Source organism: Pavona decussata, unplaced genomic scaffold (genome assembly GCF_977016875.1).
Source record: "Pavona decussata unplaced genomic scaffold, jaPavDecu1.1 SCAFFOLD_141, whole genome shotgun sequence".
NCBI lineage: Eukaryota > Metazoa > Cnidaria > Anthozoa > Scleractinia > Agariciidae > Pavona > Pavona decussata.
Genome location: NW_028145554.1, coordinates 695001 through 715545, shown reverse-complemented (window position 1 = coordinate 715545; position 20545 = coordinate 695001). Strand labels below are relative to the sequence as shown.

The following is a 20545-nucleotide window of genomic DNA, read 5'->3' as shown; positions in this document are numbered from 1 at the left end:
TCCAAATTCACCAACGATTGATGATCTGACATTGACTTGTGGTCCAAGAATGCAATAGACGAATGCTTTAATGGATTGATTGAGTCTTGCCTTTCCTGCTTGATAAAGTCCATTGAGAGGTCCGTTTGGCATGGAAAATTCGAATTGTTTATCAGCTCCTCGATCGTTTCTGATAAAATCAATTCTGTTTCGTTTTTCGTCAGTACCGCCTTCATCCGAGAATCTTTGCCTTGATGGGTTTTCAAGGGTTGCTGGAGGATAAGTCCAATGCTTTTGTGCAGTCTCCTTCTCCTTTGACCGAAAGTGAATCTCAATCTGTCTGGGAGGAGATTTGAAATTCTGCACAGATTCTCTTGAATGAAGGAATGTCGAATTTGTTTTCTTTTTGACTGAATGTGGGATCACCTGGGAGAGCAGATTCCCTTTGAATTCCTCCCATTTCGAAGAGAATCCTTCTTGTTGTAAAATAAATGTGAAAAAGAAGGAAAGATTTGATTAGAGGAGGGAGAAAGTTGACGAGACGTCTTGAAATGCCTGATGCTGTTGTTGCACACCAAAAGGCAAAGTTGAGTTGTTGTGGCCAATAGTCCATGCTCGGTTGATTCAGCCATTTTCTTGATTCTTTTCCGGTTTTGTGGGAGATCTTTGTTTTTGTGAATATTTCTCGAAATTTTGTTGTGAAGCTTTCGTTTGGTTTCACAAAAATTTTGATTGGTTGGTTGAGGATTTCTCCAAAAGATTCTGGCACTTTTTCGGAAAATGGAACAGCTGGAACTGGATTTGAAGGATTAGAATTGAGAATGAGTTCAAATGGAAAGCCACCAAATCCAAGAGCTTTCTTCATTTCATCAGACCAATCTTTGGGGTTGGGTGAAACAATTTGCCAAAAACCAGGACCAGCAATGAAATTTATGTCAGCTCTTGCATGTGTTTTGTCAATTAAATCCGCTTGTGCAACGAATTTGCTGAGGTCAGCATTGGGAAATTTGGATTTGAAGTTTCTCCAGGCTTTCTCTTTTGCTTGGTTAGAAAGTTTTTTGCTTCTTCTAGATTGGATTGTATCCATTTCAACAAGTTTTCCATTCTTATATTTGTGAAAAGAAAATGGGTATTTTGACTGTTTTTAACAAATTCGAATGATCACATACACGGTTTACTTTTATGAACCACAAGAAAAATTTGAGTTCATCCGGTTCATCAAATCCTATCTTTATACTTCTTGGTACAATTTGAAAAATAAAGGAGAAGTCAGCACTTTAGATGACCAAGGCGCTGCAGGTGTTAATGTCATTTCACCTGGAAATTATACTATCAAAAGTATGGGGAAAAAGCTGCAGGACATATTTGCAAAGGAGGGCATCAAAGTCAAATTGTTTGATGAAACCGGTTCAATTGTCATTGAAAAGCCACTTAACAAGAAAATTTATTTTTATTGTGATTTGACCTCTCTTTTTGGCCTGTCTTTTGGAAAAAATAAAAATTTTCACCGATTGAAGAGAGGAGAAACTTCAATAAATCTTTTTACATCATTCAAACTACCTCATCAAATGTGATTTACTGGATAAATACGAAAAATTTTTTAAAATGGAAATCCCTCAGATGTTTTGGGGTGTTATGCCATCACAGGGCGACCTTTCGAAAGAGTGTCATATGCACAAAAACAAACCCCATTTCGAAAAGTGGCATCTGGAAAATATATCCAATCAATGAAAATATCAGTGACTGATGAGAATGGAGAGTTGATCGATTTCAAAGGTTTTCCTCTGATGTTTGAATTTGAAATTATTTAAATAAAATATGAGAGCACAAAATATTCCAAGTGCAGCACAACTTTATCCTTCGCTTCAAAGCGATGAAGGTGTGCAATTCAGATTGAAAAAGATTTGTGATTGTCAAAAACAGCTTGAAGATGAAATTTCTTATTACAAGCAAGTCAGCAAAAAATATAAGAGAGCAAAATCAGTGGCTTCAAGAATCACATCTGTTTCAGTATTTTTGGCAACTTTGTTTACATCAGGCAGTCTCGCAACTTCATTGAGTGGAATCGGAATTGCAGTCGGAGTCCCTTTGAGTGGAGCCGCTTTGGTGATTACGCTTTTATCATCGGTTGCCATGGTTGGAAGTGAAAATTTGGACAGGAAAGTGAGAAAACATGAAAAAAACTGTTTCTCTCGCCGAATTGTCGCATTTGTCAATGAGTAGGTTAATTTCGAAAGCTTTGAAGGATGGATTCATTTCTGATGGTGAGTTTGACTCGATTTTACAAGAGATTGAAAAATATTTTTTGATGAAAGAGCGCCTTCGAAACAAACAAAGGAAGGATTCGACAGTAAAAAGCGAACCGACAAAGCCAGTTGATGTTGATGCATTGAAAGAAGAAATTAAAAAAAATATCAAAGAAAACTTGGGTCACTTCTCAATGTAATGAGTTGAGAGTTGAATTTCAAAAGCGAGCGGGTGGTTTTTCCTCGTTTATCTCTCGTGAAAGAAATTAATTTGCCAGAATGTCCAACGCGTGGGTTTTGTCCTTTGTTTAATTAGCAAAACTTTTCTGATGCATCAGACAAGTTTTTATTGCCCAAAGTGCAGGGTTTTCATTAAGAATTGTAGTAGCAGGAGAATAGTGTAAAGTAACAGGAGAAGTATTGTGAAAGAGCAAAGCTCTCGGAGATGCCATTTCCCGTTATCTGACACAAAATTTTATTTCTCTCTAGCTGCGGACCAAACAAACAATGCATACCTAAAAATGGTTCCCAAGTGTTGTTTTCTTATTTGTATTCACAAGCAAGTAAAGTTTATCAAGAGCTCTAACCCTTCTATTTCGTAAAATACCAGTCTGACTGTTCATATAAAAGCTACTTCTCAAATTAATGCTGCAATCTGGTGGAATTCAATGTTTTTTTTTCTTGGGTGCTTTCATGAATGAGAGGGTCAGCTCTATTCATCAACTCCACTGTCTCCACTGTCATCACTCTCCATGCTTTTAGCAAAAGCTTCCAGTGAGTCTAGCTCTCCTTCAACCATGTTGTCAAGGTGAAGAACATGAAGTGCCTCTTCATACTCTTCTCGGATCTTCTGCAGCTCAGTGGTTGATGTTGCATCTGTCTGCGTTCCCATATCTTGTACAACTGTAGTGGGAGTGGCAGCTTCAGTTTCACTGTTGACTTGTGGCTGTTTACTTGGCTTGTGGTATGGGAGCTTTCTTCTCTTCTTTGCAGCTTTCCACATGTCCACAGCTTTGGTGACCAGAGAATCGCATGCTTCTGTATGCGGGACAGGGCCATTGATGCTGATATGAAGGAGAGATGCAAGTAAGTCATTCTTGATCTGACTTCTTATCCTAGTCTTGATCAATTTCAACTGACTAGCCCCTCTTTCGGGCCAGGCATTGGAGACTGGAACTGCCAGTGCCGCTTCTGCTACCTGGACAGATCTTGGATAGACGTGTCCAAATGTTGACTTCATGGCCATGACTCTTTTAAGTGACCACTCGGTAGGTGTGCCTTTCTTGCCATCCACTGTTTCTTTCGGGATGTGTTCTTTCCATGACAGCAGATCATACTTCAGCTTCTTCCATTCGGTTTTAAATTCTTCTGCCTTGCTGTCATCACGAAAGAAATGGTCAGCTAGAACCTTCACTTCTGCATCTCCATGGCTATGGAATGCAGGATCTTTCCTGTCTGGTATCAGCATGGGATCAAATGCAGAAAATGCACTGAGCACTGGCAGAGATGACTTAAACCTCTTGTCAACGTTCTTCACAAGGGCTTTGATGTATTTCTGGAGAAGTCCCCGTAGATCTTTGACATTACTTTCAGTGCAAACAAGCTCAAGGGTCTCAAGACGACCACCACTACTAAGATCTTGCTTAAGTTGCTTGATGGGTTCTTCTGTGATCTTGATGTCATTCAGCCTGTCTTTACTGTAGTTGATTGAGGGCTTAATTGAAGCGTAGTTGATGGCACCTCTCTGGAAGGATTTGTTGAGGGTCGCCAAAATAGGAAGAACCCACTTCAAAATGTACACTGCTCCAAAGAATTTCACTTTGTTGATCTTCTTTAATAAGCCATACGCTGCAGGTTGATCTGGGTCTTGTTTCAACTGCTTCAGAATTTGAAGAACAGCAACAAAATCTGCGTACAAAGACTGGATTGCGCTATTGAATGATAGCCACCTAGTATCACAGGCCTTTTTCAACTTTTTTGCCACCATCTTTCTTGACTTCACATTACTTAGCTGCAGACTTTTCAGTTGCTGTTGGACTTTCAGGTAGCAAGCTAGTCGCTTTGGTGAGTTCTCAAAGAGCTTCCATAGTTGTGTTACCACCGTTTCAACCTCTTTGATGAACTTCAAATTTGCATCATCTTTGGCATCAGTGCATGCCAAAGCTAAATTGTGACATATGCAGTGCACTGAAATCAAACGGGGATTGACCTCTTTCAGCTTAGCAGCAAGGCCATTTTTTCTCCCAACCATGACGGAAGCTCCATCTGTAGCCAACCCAATCAATTTGTCGGTAGGAAGAGTGCATGCTTGCAAATTAGACTGAATTGTCTGGAACATAGCTGCGGCATTTGCAGAGTCATGCTTTTCTAACAAATTGTCAACAGAAAGGAACTCTACAGCGACTTCACTGCTGTGCTCATCGTAAAACTGGATAAATGTAATCATCTGCTCCATGACTGATATATCTGACACATCATCGACGAGGAGACCAAAACATCCTGCCGTCTTTGCTCTCTTCACAACATTCTCTTTCAGTGCACAACCCAGGGTACTAAACATTTCTCGCACAGATGCTGGTGATCGATGATTAAAGTACCTTAGATCAGTTACTCCTAGCTTCTCTAGAAGGCTGAACAAGCCCGCTGCTTTTCTGTTTGCTATTCCTTCCTTAGCTGGCCAGTAAATTGAATAAAATACTTTGAAAAGAACGGTGTCGTTCACTTTCTGTCGCTCATCCAGTTCTCTTTGAAAAACAGAAACTCGGTTAATCATTTCGCATGATATTGCCGCTGAATGTTTCTGTGTCTGAGCATGTTCGTTAATTGCAGTTGTTTTGTATCTGATAGAAGGCTTTTCATTGAAAATATCGGATTTGTTTTGCTGATTTGAAAGTTTGTGTTTCTTACAAATCAAGCAATACATGCCCTCACCTTCAACAAACACGAGCCATGGCAAACCTGTCTTCTCACAAAATACGTTTGCTTCGAAGAGCCACTCGTGTTGGAACTTGTCTTTCTTGCTTGACAACCTTTGTTTCTCGTCTGTTCGAAGACCAGAGCAATTCCTTTCGCGGCAGCGGTGGTAGTGGTGCAATACTTTCTTTTGGTCTTCTGTAAAGAGATCGTTGATTATTCCCTCGACATCCTCTGAAGTGACCGAAGATTTTTTAAAAGAAGCACACTTCGCCCCAGTTGCCTCAGAAGATGATGTCGAAGATGACTTCAGACTCCGCTTAGGTGGCGGTTCGTCGTTTTTATCTTTGTTGTTCTTGTCGCTGGTTGAACTCGCATTTGAGCGCTTTCCACCATCACTGCTTGTAGGTGCGAAAAAATTTGTTATTTTCGACATTATCGGTAAGAAATCCTCTCTCTCTGAGCCCTGACAAATATACACACTGACTAATAAACTCGATAAATAGCATGAGACGTGAGAAAACGTTTCCCGCCTCTGTCGGCCACCCACATGCACGCTAGACGGAAAACAATTTTAAAAATTAATTCGCTCTCACCACAAAACTTTGTGTCTCCGGTACGTTTACTAAGCAATTTTTTGAATGAAATGAATTATTATCAATAAATATTTCATCTTTGTTCCCTGTACAGTTATAAGTTATGTTTCGTTTTTCAAATCATGGTTAAGACAGAAATTTACAGAAATTGCCGGAATTTGCATTTGCCTCGAGCAGTAACTTGACACTCATATAATTGGTAAACATCTCCAATGTGCAAACTCGCTCACATCACAAACACCGGAAATTCTCCACACTTGAGCAAACCGTCGAAAAGTTTTTCTGGTATAAAGCCAGTAGCTAAATGAAATCAATGTCTGAAGGAGTGAAGGGCGTTTAAATTACGCATTACAGTGAAAAGGTTTTATGTCCGTGACATGCCTATTTCAACAAGATACGTGTATACAATTTTCAACGACGTACATAATTATATGAACGAAAACTTATTTGTTCAACATGTTCTGTGTATATTTTCGCAAAAAAAAAAAAAAACATTTTTGCCAAACATAATGCCTACTACATAACGGCCCAACATCTGAATAAAAAAATAGCCATAGGCCATCGAAATTTAGCCGGAGAATTCTACGTAATAGCCGGAGAATTCCCCGATCTCCGATGCCTAATGAACACCCTGAAAGTGTATGCAAATTGCTATTTGTTTCCGGGTCATAAAATAGTCGTATGAAAATAATTCACAAATCATTTGTGCTTAAACCAGAAAGAATGGCAGACTCCATGTTGAAAGATGGTAGTGTGACCTTTGACTCACTTTGTCAGAAGTATCCCATACTTAAGGCTAGCTTGGTGAGATGCTATAAAGATATTGAAAAATTGCACCAAAACAAGGAGAGCACTGATGGATCTCAAGCTCATAAGAAGTAAAAACTTGGACGCCTTTTGGAGTCTTCAATTAATTTGTCACCATTAACACGACATATGATGGTTTGCTTGAAAAGACCCCATGAAATGAGATTGAAATATTTGAAGTACTCAAAGATTTATCTAAAGCCATCACAAGCCATAAAAAGAAGATGTTATACTTTGCGGTGAAACAAGGAGAGCATTTGAAACGAGTGAAGGATGCATTTCATAATGTGATGCATAAACACATAAGAGACTCTTGTCAATTTTCAAGCAGTTATGCTAATTTCTTTATATCTTTGTTTGACCTTCTTACAAAATATCCCAAATTGTGTTATTGTGGTGTGGTGTACTCCATAAGAGTATTTTGTTCTAATATGAAAATCAGTCGAGAAATTTGTGATGAAAATGCGATTTTTTTGGGCACAACTGTCTTAGATGAAAAACAACTTGCAAAATAGTGACTTACGCGTAAGCCGGTTTTAGACTCCATTTAAATATTCATGCGTTGGATAATTGTTAGCATCAGACTTATCCAAATTACGCGTTGTTTTAAAAACCGGATTACGCGTAAGCCAAGGGAAAGTCCCTTCTTGAAGTAAGACAATTATCCGTCACGTGAAAATTTAAATGGTGTCTTGTAAAAAATTTTAAAAATATTTATTTAAAAATGGAAAACGATTTTCTCGATTTAAAACTGAAATTGAGAGGAAAAGGTCTCTTCGGTTTGTTTCTTGCAAGAGAGACAAAGAGGGATTTCATTGAATTAATCAAACAAAGCAATGAAATCATTTTGCAACCTGCTCGTTCTTCACTTGTTGAAATGGCAAAAACGAAAATGATAAAAAACAATGTTATTCTCACGAAGAATGAGTTGAAACAAGCACTTGGTCTTCCATCAAAACAAGACAAAAAGATGAAAAAGCCTTGTTTTCTCAAGCCCTTTTAAGCGATTCGAATTTGCTACAAGAAAGGAAGCGATGAATGGAATGAATTTATGCTCTGTAGCAATTTCAAACGCGATGAAAAATGGAAAAATTGTGATTGATGATGTTGAATTCAAATGTGAAAGAAAATAATTTTCAGGGACTGTCTCTAAAAATATTAAGGCTTACGCGTAAGCCGAGGTAAAGTCCCTTTGCATTTTTTCTCGCTAACCGGTTACTCGTAAGCCGAGGTAAAGTCCCTTTGAATTTTTTTCTCTCATAAATATTAAAACTGGCTCACACGTAAGCCGAGGAAAAGTCCCTTTGAATTTTTTTCTTATTAATAACTGGCTTACGTGTAAGCCACTATTTTTGTCAGTTTTTTAATCAAGGATTTCCACAAGCTTCTTTTCTCTCGAGTTTTTCTTTCATAATATTCATTGAATTTGATCCAATTTCTTCCGCTTTCTCTTTTGTCTCCATCGAGCGGAGCATTCTCTCGCTTTTTGTCGGCGTACTGGGTTGTCTCGAAATATTGCCATGCGAGTGTGAACTTCAGGATGAACAATGTTTGTGGGATCTTGGTTGTTTTGGGTTAGAATTTGAATCATCTCTTGTTTTCTCATTTCTGAAGCATAAAGAATTTTTTGTTCTTTGCAGATTTTTGAGTGCTTTACATGTTAATTTTAAGAAATCATTTGTCCCATCTTTGGGATACAATTTAGCTCTCATGAAATCACCTAATTTATTAAAAAAAAGTCGTTTTGCTTCATTTTTCACTCTTATTGCATTTTGAAGATTCATTTTAAATAATTTTTAAAAAACTTTTTTTGATAAAATTCAAATTTAAATTTTGATTTTTTTAGAGATCGTTTTTGATAGTAAACGAATTTTTTTCTGATTCCAAAATTTGAATTTTTTGTAATTTTTTTATGATGAAATTTGTACAGTAGTGGTGGATGCGCTAGAATCCCCCTTCCTCCCCTACTCGACTTTCAGGGGCAGTCACCCAAATATCCTTCCCTCTACAATCTAATGATAAACCAGGCAATTTAACTCTCCAAGTTAATATCGGTGGCAAGTCTCTCCCATTACTTGAGGATACAGGGGCAGCTATCACAGCCATAAGTGGGGCTCTCTGGCTGTGTCTTCCAGTGCAAACTAAACATCCCCCAGAGGCAACACCTTTGTTAACAGTAAATGGGTACCCTAAGAACGGTTCGAGGCATGGCGCCATTAACATTTGGTATTGGGAATCCCAGTTTAAGAAAAAAAGGAACGTAAATTAAAATACAACAAAGAACACAAAACTGAAACGCTGGTGTTAGTCGGCAAAGGAATGCATTAAGAACAGGAAAACGGATCGGAACAGCCTGAAACACCTCTAAAAGCTATTAACCAGTGCTAACACTAACCCCAAAGAAGCTAAGCTAACCTTATTTTGGTTGTTCCTGGCTGTTCCGTATTCCTGGAGTGGTTTTACGACATACCGCTGGGAATTAAAAAGACGAATCACTCCGTTCGCTGTAAGACAATAACAGTTTTATGTCTGCCCTCTCGAACTCTACCAGCAATCTGGACACGAAACTGAGCTTTTCTGTGTGAACTTCACCTAAGCTTCAACCAAAGCAAAGCAAAGAAAAATTGTCATACGGTTGAAGGCGTTGGACACGATGCATGATCCGCTAGTTCTTGAAGACAAGATGTCCAATAAAAATCCTTGGATTTGTGCGAACATTTCGCCTTTTGCACCGCTTGTGGTTTGATCGATTCAGTTCACTAGTGAAATTGACATTCCACATTGACAAATTGAAGTCCCAAGTTATGTTTGAGCCTTGGAAATGTTAAAGTTTGTCTAATTTGTAATCCATCTTTGCGCAAGTTTGAAGTAACTCATGCTGCCTTGCTCAGTTGTCAGAGAAAACCAATTTGGCGAGCTTCTCTCTTTTGACCAATCAACAAGCGCATCAAATAAAGCGTGGGAAAACTCGTTGCGCGTCCCTCAGTCACGTTCTTGTGTAACCCATTCCCTTGCACTACGTTTTCTCGTTTTTAGGCGCTAGCTGGGTAAGTTAAATAATAAATTGATCACTTATTAGACGGTTTAGTGTGTAGTATTGCGGGACATTTTTACTTGTCTCTTGCATTTTGACTCGCCAAAGTATAGGGTCACTCGTAAAAATATCCCGCGATACTACACACTAAACCGTCTAATAAGATATATATCTTCTAAAAATTGCTGAATTCTTCTAATTTGTTTCGTCTATACAACAAAAAGAAACATTACAATGCGGCTTAAAGATATGAATTTTATTTCCTCATGTTAAAAACAATATTTTACTTGCTGCACTCGTTCGTAAAATATTGTTTCTACCACTTGAAAATAAAATTCATATCTTCGAATCGCCATGTAATATTCTCTATTTATCACCATGGAAGGAAATTCTTAACATTTTTTTGTCAAGCCCCTTAGAATATTAAAGCGGGGAGGGGGGAGGGGGTGGAGAAATTGGACTTAGAATTACAAGCCTATAGTCCAGTAGGGTGGGTTACTTCAGGTTTAAATCAGTAATTTTATTAACATGTTTTCAAGAAAAAAGTCAAACTTTGTATAGCTGTAGACTGATGTATAGACTGGCTGCCTGGAATCAAAACTGCAGGAGTTCAAAGTCTTTCAAGTTGAAATTCCACAGCATAAAGCTTTGTTGGGGGTTCTAAAGGCAACTGTCTGTCGTGAAATTTGGCTAGAAAGCGTTAAAAGTTATCTTTCGAATTTTGCTCATAATGAAGACAACTCACAACAATATAATTTGTGTCAAAAATTTCTTTGGATAAATCACTGCATACAGCGCCAATTACAAAATGGATTGTTTTCAAATGTGAAAAAAAGACAGTCTTAAAATAGATGATGCCTTTTTGCCATTTCCTTGTAAGTACTATCAATGATGTCATAACCACTGGTGTGAGCTGGTGAAGGAGTTAAACACTTTTGGTGTTTGATTGATTCATTTTCAGATTTTGGTGATCTTCAGAAAATGTCAAAAATGTTTGTAAACATTTGTATGACCAAGGCGATTTACCAAAAATATTTGTGTTGTATATATAGTGAAATGAACATTACAATTCGGCGTGACGATATGAATTTTATTTTCTTGTGTTAAAAACAATATTAATTGCCACTCAGAATCAATTAATTCACATCTTTGTTCCACCGACCGTGTAATATCCTCAGGTCTATATAGTATTACAAGTTGTGCTGTATGCGTATTTTGACCAGCTCAATGGGCGATTAACAACTGTGTAGCTTAATGCTGGTTGGGTGCCTGAAATATCCAGATGCTTCCACTATCAGCAGCCAGCTCCTAGATTTGATAATACCCCCATGGCTGGCACAACCCTGCCATCCAGCCTGATGAGCCCCCACACAGGCTCCCATCACACTGACAAGTGAGTGGAAAGAAGGGAGAGGGAGGGGGGAAAAATACTTGAAACTAGCCCAACGGTACACACTGGCACATAAAACACATGACATGCTTACGCCATCTCCATGAGGCGATGACAAGCCTCACCATGCGTGCATGCTAACAAATACCACTTGTCTTACTTATTCTCGAGCAAGCGTGTGCTCATTCTGATGGCTTGACGGAAGTTAATGGATGTGAAGGCCAATAAAACTAACAAAGAATTAACAAAATTAAGCTCAAATTATATATTTTGGTTCCTTTGGAGTTGAAAATATAAATATGTTTACACACTCTCATTGTTCCCTTGAAAACCATACCCATTGTAAGACCAAAATGGTCAAAATCTGTACCCATTTTCAGACCAAATTAAACTGCTAAAAAACCATACCCTTTGTGCAGCTTATATAGGTTATATAGGGGAGGGGAGTCAAATGTACTTATTTACCGAGTGATCATGGGAGGGTCAGATAGAAAATCATTTGGTCATGGCAGCTGGGCAAAGTGCAGTGAGGTCTGTGTGCTGTAAGTGCCTTGACTCGTCATTTGGCATTTCATCGCCCTACGATTTGCATGTTTACAGTTGACGGTTTAACTCTTGTGGACATTTCACACTGGTTTCTTGGTATTAATGAAGCATCTTCATTATCATGACTATCTCGAAGTATAGGGACAAGTCTTTGCCCTTTATATATAGTCATTATTTTGATTACCTTGTTATTTCCAAGTTAATAACCTAGATATCAGACAGGAGAGCAGCCAGCATGAGAATTTGGAGGTGGATGAGACCAATATTGCACTTGCACCTACCTCAAGAGGGAAAAAGGTACATTATTACCATTTGATAAGGCAAACTTGTCATTTTACATTTTCTGTAGTCGTTGTTAAAAATATGTAATGCACCATGAGCAGGAGTATGTTATATTATTTGAAGGTATCCTTTGTATCCCTGTACCCCTAAGGAATTTTTCTAAGAATGTCAACTCTAGCCTGGAACTATGGATCGAGCTTAAGTGTAGTTTGGTGGACCCCTGCACTATTACCTTGAGTTACCATCAACACATTGTGATTAAGGTCGGAGCTGTAGAGCTTCCAAGGAATTGAAATTAATTAACACATATGATGATATTTAGAAACAATATTTTGATTGCTTACAGAGATGCACCACCTGCAATAACACCTGCCCTGCTGCGTGTAAGAAATGAGTACACTGTGGCGGAGACTTTAAGGCCAAGGAATTTGACTGGGAAGCAATTGACAACATGGGAAAAACTAACCCTACCCAACAAAGAGGGCATCTGGAGAAAAGAGTGAGTGTAAAGACTTGTGTATAAGCCACACCTTTCTGCTCAAATTCTAGCATCAAAATTTGGTGTGCGGCTTATTTTGAGGGTGCAATAATCACCTAACCAATGCCAAAAAGGTCACCTTAATATTTATAAGGTCTTCAGTCTTCGAAAACAAAATAAGGCAAACTTAAAACCTGTCATTCTGTGTTGTTTATAATTTGCTTTTGTGCAATTTTGTGGCTAATAAATGAGCTGTATTTACCTTCAGTTTGAAATCCTGGATCTTGTTATCTAGCAGTTCCTTTCAAACGACTGATTTCATTTTATCTTGCAGAAACTCAAACTAAGAATATCTCTGATCCCTCACTCCACAAAGCTGTTGGGAATATTAATTCTGCCGCTAAAGAGTAGTAATTAATCTGTCCTCCATGTGTAAGAAAATATCTCAATATTCAGAAGATGTCACAAGGCATATAGGACCAAACATTTTGCTGCTTTTTGTCATTTTTACCACAAATTTCTCCATGGAGTTGTTGATCAAGTCTTTCCCGAATGGATGGCTATAAAATTTCTCCAAAAAACTTGGCATGTGTACAGCAATTTTGCCTGGGGAAGTGAATAAATTCCCATACGGTTTTGGTAAGTTTCCTTCAAAGTCTATTATTAAAGACTGTTAGGTCTATTAGATCCAGTAAGTGTATATTAAAGTGTAAGAAGTATTTTAAATCTTTTTGACGTTAGCTACCATTAAGGGGGTGGGGCACTCATTTTAGTGGTGTAGGAATTCTCTAGCCTTTCACCTTCATGTTTTGACCACAATCTGTCTGGTGGTTCCCAGAGAGACCTTTCTCGAAATGTCTGGTTTCCTGGCTATCATTCCTAGTAGGGTGGTATGGCTTTTTCTGGCCCTGCTCGTGTTAAGGCGTACGGCCCTCATACAGGTATTTTATTAATTAGTAGTTTTGATGTTGATTTGATGTTTGCTCTTTCGCTCTTTCCACAATTCCCTCGAATAATTGAGTACGCTAGGCAGGCTGCTAATGAAGAAATCAAACAAAGGAACTTTGAAGCTGAAATTGAGAAAGTGTTGTGGGAGAAAGCAATTAAAATGAAGCGTTCCTACGATGGGGAACGAAAGAAAGCAAGAAAGACCAAGAAACGACTCCAAAAGTTGTCAGTTTCTTCAAGTCAAAGAAATGAAACCATTGATGATTCATCACAAGAAATTGAAGAGCTGTAAAAACAATGCATGTCTTTCTAAATGCTACCCGTATTGCTGTAAATTACTGCTTTATCATTGATGACTGTACCTGGTTGCGCTCCCTCCAACAATTGAATCTGACTCTTTGCATAATTGATAATTTTTTGAGCCTTACTGTGGAAATATGCTGCCCTGGATACAGCTACATCACCTGTTGTTTTTTCAAACGCTACTTTTAGAGTTTCAATAAATTTGATTCCTTTCATGGACCTCAATATGTTTTTGATGTAAAAACCAAGTTTTTGTCTAGTTTTTTGTAGGGCCACAAGTGGGTCATTTTCATCAAGCACATTTATCGTATATGATACAAGGCTTTATTTAATTCTTCTTTCTAATCCTTAGAGGTGGAACTGGTGCAATAATATTTTCCTCATATTCTTTAACCATTAACTTGACATTTTTAGGTGGTGCTGGAATAGGCCGATCCATAATTTTTTCGTTCTCGGTACTGGAGCTGAAACTGGTTTGTTTCGTTCCATTCAGCGGTCTGTTAATTCATTAACTTTTTTTGTGAGTAATTCAACATTTTCATTTTGCATAAAAATAATTTGCAATAATTCAGATTTCGATAATTTTTCCATTGATTTATTTATATATATAGGATTTAGATTTTTTCCTGACACTTTCTCCATATAAATAGTATAAAAAAGCGACCGCTCTTTAAGCCCTTTTGGGTCCGATAATTTTCCAGATTTTTTTCTGACACTTTCTCCATATTAATGTTATATAAAAGCGACTTCTCTTTTAAGCCCTTTTGGGTTTTTCCTGAAAAAATTGATAGCGCAATTTCTTGGAAAAAAAATAAGGAACAAAAAATGCACAGTCAAAATAACCATCAAGTGATAGCATTAAATATCGGTGACTCCATCGTCGCTTTGCTCCTCTTCCCGCCAACATCACTGTGGAGTTTTTTACGCTTCTCCTCCCCTGCTCGCAAATTCCGCTAACAGCTTTGCTGTTAGCGCGCTGCGCTGCCGAGAAGCTAAATTCCTGGATTCGCCAGAGCCATCTGATGATATAATTTGATGAATAATTGGAAGAATTATTAGCGCAAAAATTATAAGCGCACAAGATGGGAAAGCACCTTAGCCCTCATGTCCTATACTACTTCAGCCAATTAGATATTTACCCAGAAATTACCCATCTGGTAAATTTTTTGACAAAACTTTTGAGTTTGAATTTGAGTTTGAGTTGAGTGGTTGACACCAAAGCATTATGGCATCAACATTGGAACAACTTACTGCGAGATTTGAATCTGCATCTGAAAAAATACAGGACAGCATCACTATCATAGAAAGTCAGATGGGATCTCAACAAGAGTTCATCTTTGATATGAACAGAGAAATTTTCAACTTAGTAACAATGGACATCAGTTCAACTGAACATGGTGTGAATTGATATAAAGTTGTGTTGGAAGAGTACAAGAAAATACTGTCATAAAAAAATCACGGAGAAGATTGGCTTCTCAAATGAAGAATGCAGGGGAATTAAAGACTTTCATAGAAGAATTGAAGAACAAGCGGCAAGTCAGAGGAATGCAAAATCAACCATACAGAAAGAATCCACCTAGTAACACTGCATGAGACTTGATGACGCATTGGATTCCATGATGAACAAAGTAAAAGTGTTATTCAGGGTGTGTGAGAAGATTATTTCAATGCTGAAAAGAAAAGACGCCATTATTTTGAAGGATTGCAGAAGATGATGGCCAATTGTGAAAAAAAGGAAGAAACAGTCAAATGGTTGACTATGCAACATTCATTTAAGAAGAAGGCACTACCATTTAAGATTCCAACATCACCAAGTAGTCAAGATTCAACCCATACTGAAGATGACGAAGATACGAACTGAGAATAGTGAGCAACTATCTCTTAGCAACACTGTCTTTTTTATGAGTGTTCAATATTTGTAATGTCTGGATGCATAACTCGTTATTCCTTTACGTGTCATTCTCGGAAAACAGGAATTCGATTATCTCATTGTCTGGGGTTTTCCCGTGGAATGAGTCATGGAATTGCTATAATATGACAGTCACGGCAGTTTATTAATTAAGCAATTATTGGGGACATTTGACTTATTTGACCAAAATCCCATGCGCAATAGCTAGGACCTTGAAATTATGGTAAAATAATATCACATTTCCCCACCTTGGGCCTTTTATATCCCTCCAAAAGTATCACAGTTGTTGTTTTCTGTGATGTTTAGCATGTTTAGCCGATCTACCCAGCAATGCATGGAAAGCATTAAAATTCCAGACCTAGACTGTCTTAAAAAGAGAAAATATGTAAAAACCCATTCAGTCCCCACAAAGTGAGTTCTTGCATCAATTTTATAGACAGTGTGTAGTAATTGAGTGCATCTACTCGTATTTTTCGTTGAAAACAATAATAATATTTCTCACCCTCTAAATAGCAGCATTCCTGTTGTTTCATAGATCGACTAGCATAATTTTTTTATGTGATTCCTCCTCACAAGAAAACAAACATGTCCAACCCCACAGACCAGTTAAATGGAAGACAGTAGAAGTCAAATGCCCCTCATATGCCCCTTGTCCGCTCCAGGCTCTACATTGATTGACTGTTGCATTACTAGAAACAGCAAATGCAAGCAAGCATTTTGAATGAATGGTCTTTTGCCTTTCCTATGAAGTTTCAACTAGCTTTAACCATGTGTTCAGAGTAAAATTAATTGTGATGTTGAATATCAAATAATTAGTCAGAAGAATGAGTTAATTTCACTGATTTTTTTTTTCATTTATTCTGATATTTACCTTGAGGTTCAGAGTGATGACCAAATATCTACCCTGTCTGTGACATCTCCTAACATGAAGGGATTTGCCAAAACAAAGATGTTGACACTCCAGAAAAAACGCTGTTGCTAAAGAATCGAGCGAAGTGTGTTTTTCAATCTGTAAGTGATGTCTGTGACCAAAAGAGAGAATCGTTAGCCTCTGTTTTGGGAAACATGTGCGCTTTCAAAGACTAGCAAGCCCAAGGGATTGCCATGGATGTTATTGACATAGTAGCACAAAAGAGAGGAATTAGAGGAACCTTTGAGGAACTGATAAGTGAAGAGACTTTAGACCAATACATTGACTCTATGTGAGTCCCTGACTGGGTGCTAGTGTATTTCAAGATCAAAGCACACATTTCAGACAGCACCTGGCAGACAGCTATCAACTTCACTAACCTCGGGAGGACAGGGGTAATCTGTAATAAAATTAATATGTTTTAAAATCTACCAATGCTGATATTGCAAATAAAAATTACATTCTTGATGACTAATTTCTTAGAAATAGATTTTGTGATAACAATGACGTTTTGACCTCTCCAAGGCCATTTTCAAGTGCAAGTTTCATTTTTTACTCGTTTTGGAATTTCTTTTGTCTGGTATCCATTCAATTGTAAATTAGGAGAGACTATCCATAAATCAAATTAGTTTTAAAATATTTTTACTCGAAATTCATATTTAACCTGCAACTCAACCTTATATTTATTTAGCAAAGTTAGATATGATGTAAATCCTCAGGGTGAGTGTTCTTTCTGCAGTTTATGGTTTCAACCTGAACTTCAGATTCATGCCTGTATTGAATTTTGTTTCTGCTCACAAGGTCCCAGTGCATTATTGAATACAAGTAGCCCACTGGGTGTTTCCCTGAAAACTCTTTGTGCCAGATTGTCCAAGGAATGAAGTAACCTCAAGTTATTCTAGGGCTATTGTTCAAATAATTGTGGTACCCAGGCAAAAGTAAAACTGTTTAAGTTATTCTAGATCTCAACCATGATATATTGTTTCTTACAACACCACTTAATACATGTACAGTAGATCTGAAATTGTACTTGCATGCTTAATAATATTCAGCAACAAGCTTAAATTACAGGCAACAGTTGTAATAATTATTATGATCGACTTATTTCTTCTGTTAGAAATCATCAGATCTCCCCCTGTTGATGAATGTCAATCAAGTAAAGGCTGCCAGACAAATGATATTCTCCATAGTGAGGAACTACACTGGAGTATCTCGGCTTTCCATCCCAATCAAAGGTTATGGGGTTGACATGTTCGCAGTGGGCGAACTTATTGTGAGAGAGCAAAGACTGCACAAAATCAGTGAACCCGTTTTACATCGGGTGTCTACAAGCCGAAGACCGAAGACTACAAAATGAAAACCCTCGCTAAAACGCTTTATTTGACACGAAAACATTGAAATCGATGGGGTCTTCGTTTTGTAGTTTTGCCTGCCTCAAACTACAAAACGAAGACCCTCACTAAAACGCTTTACTTGACGCTAAAACATTGAAATCAATTGTGTCTTCGTTTTGTAGTTTTGCCCGCCTCAAACTACAAAACGAAGACCCTTGCTAAAACGCTTAACTTGATGCTAAAACATTGAATTCAATGGGGTCTTTGTTTTGTAGTTTTGCCAGCTTCAAACTACAAAACGAAGACCCTCACTAAAACGCTTTATTTGACGCTAAAACATTGAAATCAATGGAGTCTTTGTTTTGTAGTTTTGCCCGCCTCAAACTACAAAAGAAATCAACAAAAGGTCAAGACGGAGCTTGCCGAATAGGAGGTTAGGAAGGAGATAACGGGGAAAAAGGGTGGCAAAAACAAATATCCGTATCGACCAGCCAGAGGTAAAGAAACAGCCCCTACAGGCACAATCACCCGCACAGAAGAGGAGCAAGCAAACACAAACCTACAGTACTGTGCAAAAGAAATGAGCGAATTTCGAGGCATTTCGCCACTTTTCGACGAAAATCAGCGGGTTTTTTAACGAAACGAAAAATCGCCGAACTTTCGACGAATTTTCCAAGGCGCTATTGTCTTGACACTCTCGAAATTGTATGCGAATGTTTCAGCGAAAATTCGGACGACAATTTGAGAAGTTTCGCGAAATTTCGAAGAATGCTTCAATTTTTTGACGCATTTTAGAAGTTTTGAAGAGTGCAGCGAATTTTCGAGGCTAAGCTAAGTACATTGTACAGTGAAAGGCTTTCGCTTCGTTTTGATCAACCGTTTGCGTAAACAATTCTATTTGAGACAGCGAGGCATCATGGTATTGTGACGTTATCATGGCAATGGTTTTTGTATAAATGTCATCTTCAGTGATTTGTAATCACACTGTTTACAGTAATCATGCCAAAGGTTTCACCTTACGCTCGAAAGCGAATCCAATCTCTTAAGAAAAATGGCTTGCAGCCGCTAGCCATATTCAAAAAATTAAGAGACGAAGGTTCTTCCGTCAGCTATCAGAGCGTTGCGAGAATAGTTAAAAAGATACGCACAGCTTGTAGATGTTTTAATATTTAATAGAGCAGTTTTCAATTGAGTGTCGTAAAACCAAAACCAAAGTAATTACTCCGGCCAATCGCAAACGACACATACAATCCAGTGTACCAATCAAAACTCAAAGTAATTACACGTAGCTGGCAGAAAGCGCGGGAAAACGTTCGCGTGTGAGTGAGTGTGCCACTTTCTCAACCAATCAGATTGGTTGAGAAAGTGGCACAAGATTCTTCAGCCAATCACTTAACATAGTAATACAAAAACCAAAGCAACTCGCTAATTACTTTCGACATTTGTAAACCGCTCTTACAGACACAATTTCATTTAAATTCATTTAGATTGAACGTTTTCATCATGTGGTAATAACTTTTAACTTAAAATTATCATAAACGTCAACTTTGCGGCGCTAGCCAGACCTGACCAAATTGTAGCTGGTTCGGGATAAGAAGAAAAGTGAAAAACATTAAAAATATGCTTACTGGCTACAATTGCCCTTTGTTTACTTTTGTTAGTCACATTCCATAGGTCACGATCGTTTCCCGAAAACGGGCAAATAAACGATGATAACAGCAACATGGCACTCGTTTGAAAAATTTCTAAAAACCACGGTAACAATTTGCGTAACAGTAGTAAATAATAATAAATTAATTTGATTACCCGTTGTTACGAAAAATTGTTGCATATTTAATTAGTTTTGCATCATAGTGACTAAGCAGTTTCTGAAGCCATTTACGTATGATCCTGTAACTGGATTTATATTGTAATGTTACTTTATTTAGTTGCGCCGGAAAGTTCTAGAATCTTACGCTCATTAGTATATAAGCAAATCCGTTTAGCTTTTAGAGAGGTTGTTGTTTATGAGAAGAGAGCACGTGTTTATTGTAGTGTGACAAAGGTCACGTGCAAAGTTTGGCAGAGGCTGTGTTTATTGAAGTGTGACAGAGGTCGCGTGTATATTTGGCAGAGGCCGTGTTTAATCGAGTGTGACAGAGGTGGAACTGTAATTTACAAGCCTAGCGTGTGCTTGTTGTGAAGTTTCGTGTGGAATTTACTACGCTCATTTGGAATAAATAACCTTGTTGTTGTTCCGACAACCCTGCGTTCTGTTTAGACTATGAACTATTCACCACTCACAAAACGAACTCGTAACATTGGGGGCCTGTCGCTGGAGAGTGGAATTCAAGGAACTGCTTGTTGACTACCGATAACCAGGAAAGGATCACAACTTGGAAGGAAGTAACTGTGCTGTGAAAACAAGTGGTAGCAAGTGAAAGAGCCTTGGAATTTTAACGCTGTGAAATGGAGAAACTTATGCAACTTGGTAAGGAGTTTGGACTGGAAGGCGAAAAGCTACTTAAATTTGTGTGTGAACAACAGAAGTTGGAGGAAGAGAAAGAAGAAAAACAAAGGCAGTTAGTAAAGGAGCAGATGCTCGACGAAGAAGAGAGAGCAGAAAGGCAGAGACGTGAGGAAGAAGAGAGGGAAGAGAGACGCCGAGGCCAGGATGAAGAAAGGGAAGCGAGACGTCAGGAAAGAGAAATTAGGAAATTACAACATGAAGCTGACCTCATGAGACAGAAGGAGGTTTCTGAGGCTGCCAAGAGAGAACATGAGTTAGAACTTGCTAGGTTAGCAGCAACGAATGGTGATGGTCGCACCGCAGAGAGAGATGATAGAGCTAAAGCGCCGAAACTTCCAGCGTTCGTGGATGGTAAAGATGA

At 38.2% G+C, this 20545-nt stretch overlaps 2 protein-coding genes across 2 annotated transcripts in view; one reads left to right on the top strand and one right to left on the bottom strand.

Annotated features, from left to right (window-relative positions):
* Positions 1-2937: 2937 nt before the first annotated feature.
* LOC146466733 (zinc finger protein 862-like) lies at positions 2938-5574 on the bottom strand. The gene has a single exon (XM_085126905.1). It carries the CDS (start codon positions 5572-5574, stop codon positions 2938-2940), a length of 2637 nt encoding a protein of 878 aa, XP_084983031.1.
* A 14027-nt stretch (positions 5575-19601) lies between these two features.
* Positions 19602-20545, top strand: part of LOC146466732 (uncharacterized) — a 4703-nt gene continuing 3759 nt past the window's right edge. Inside the window, exon 1 of the mRNA XM_085126902.1 lies at positions 19602-20545. This exon is cut by the window's right edge and continues 323 nt beyond it. Coding sequence (XP_084983028.1) covers positions 20124-20545 — 422 coding nt within the window. The 5' untranslated portion in view covers positions 19602-20123.

Bases quoted from the DNA above. Each gene is read 5' to 3' on its own strand.
- LOC146466733 (XM_085126905.1), bottom strand. From the start codon at position 5,574: ATGTCGAAAATAACAAATTTTTTCGCACCTACAAGCAGTGATGGTGGA.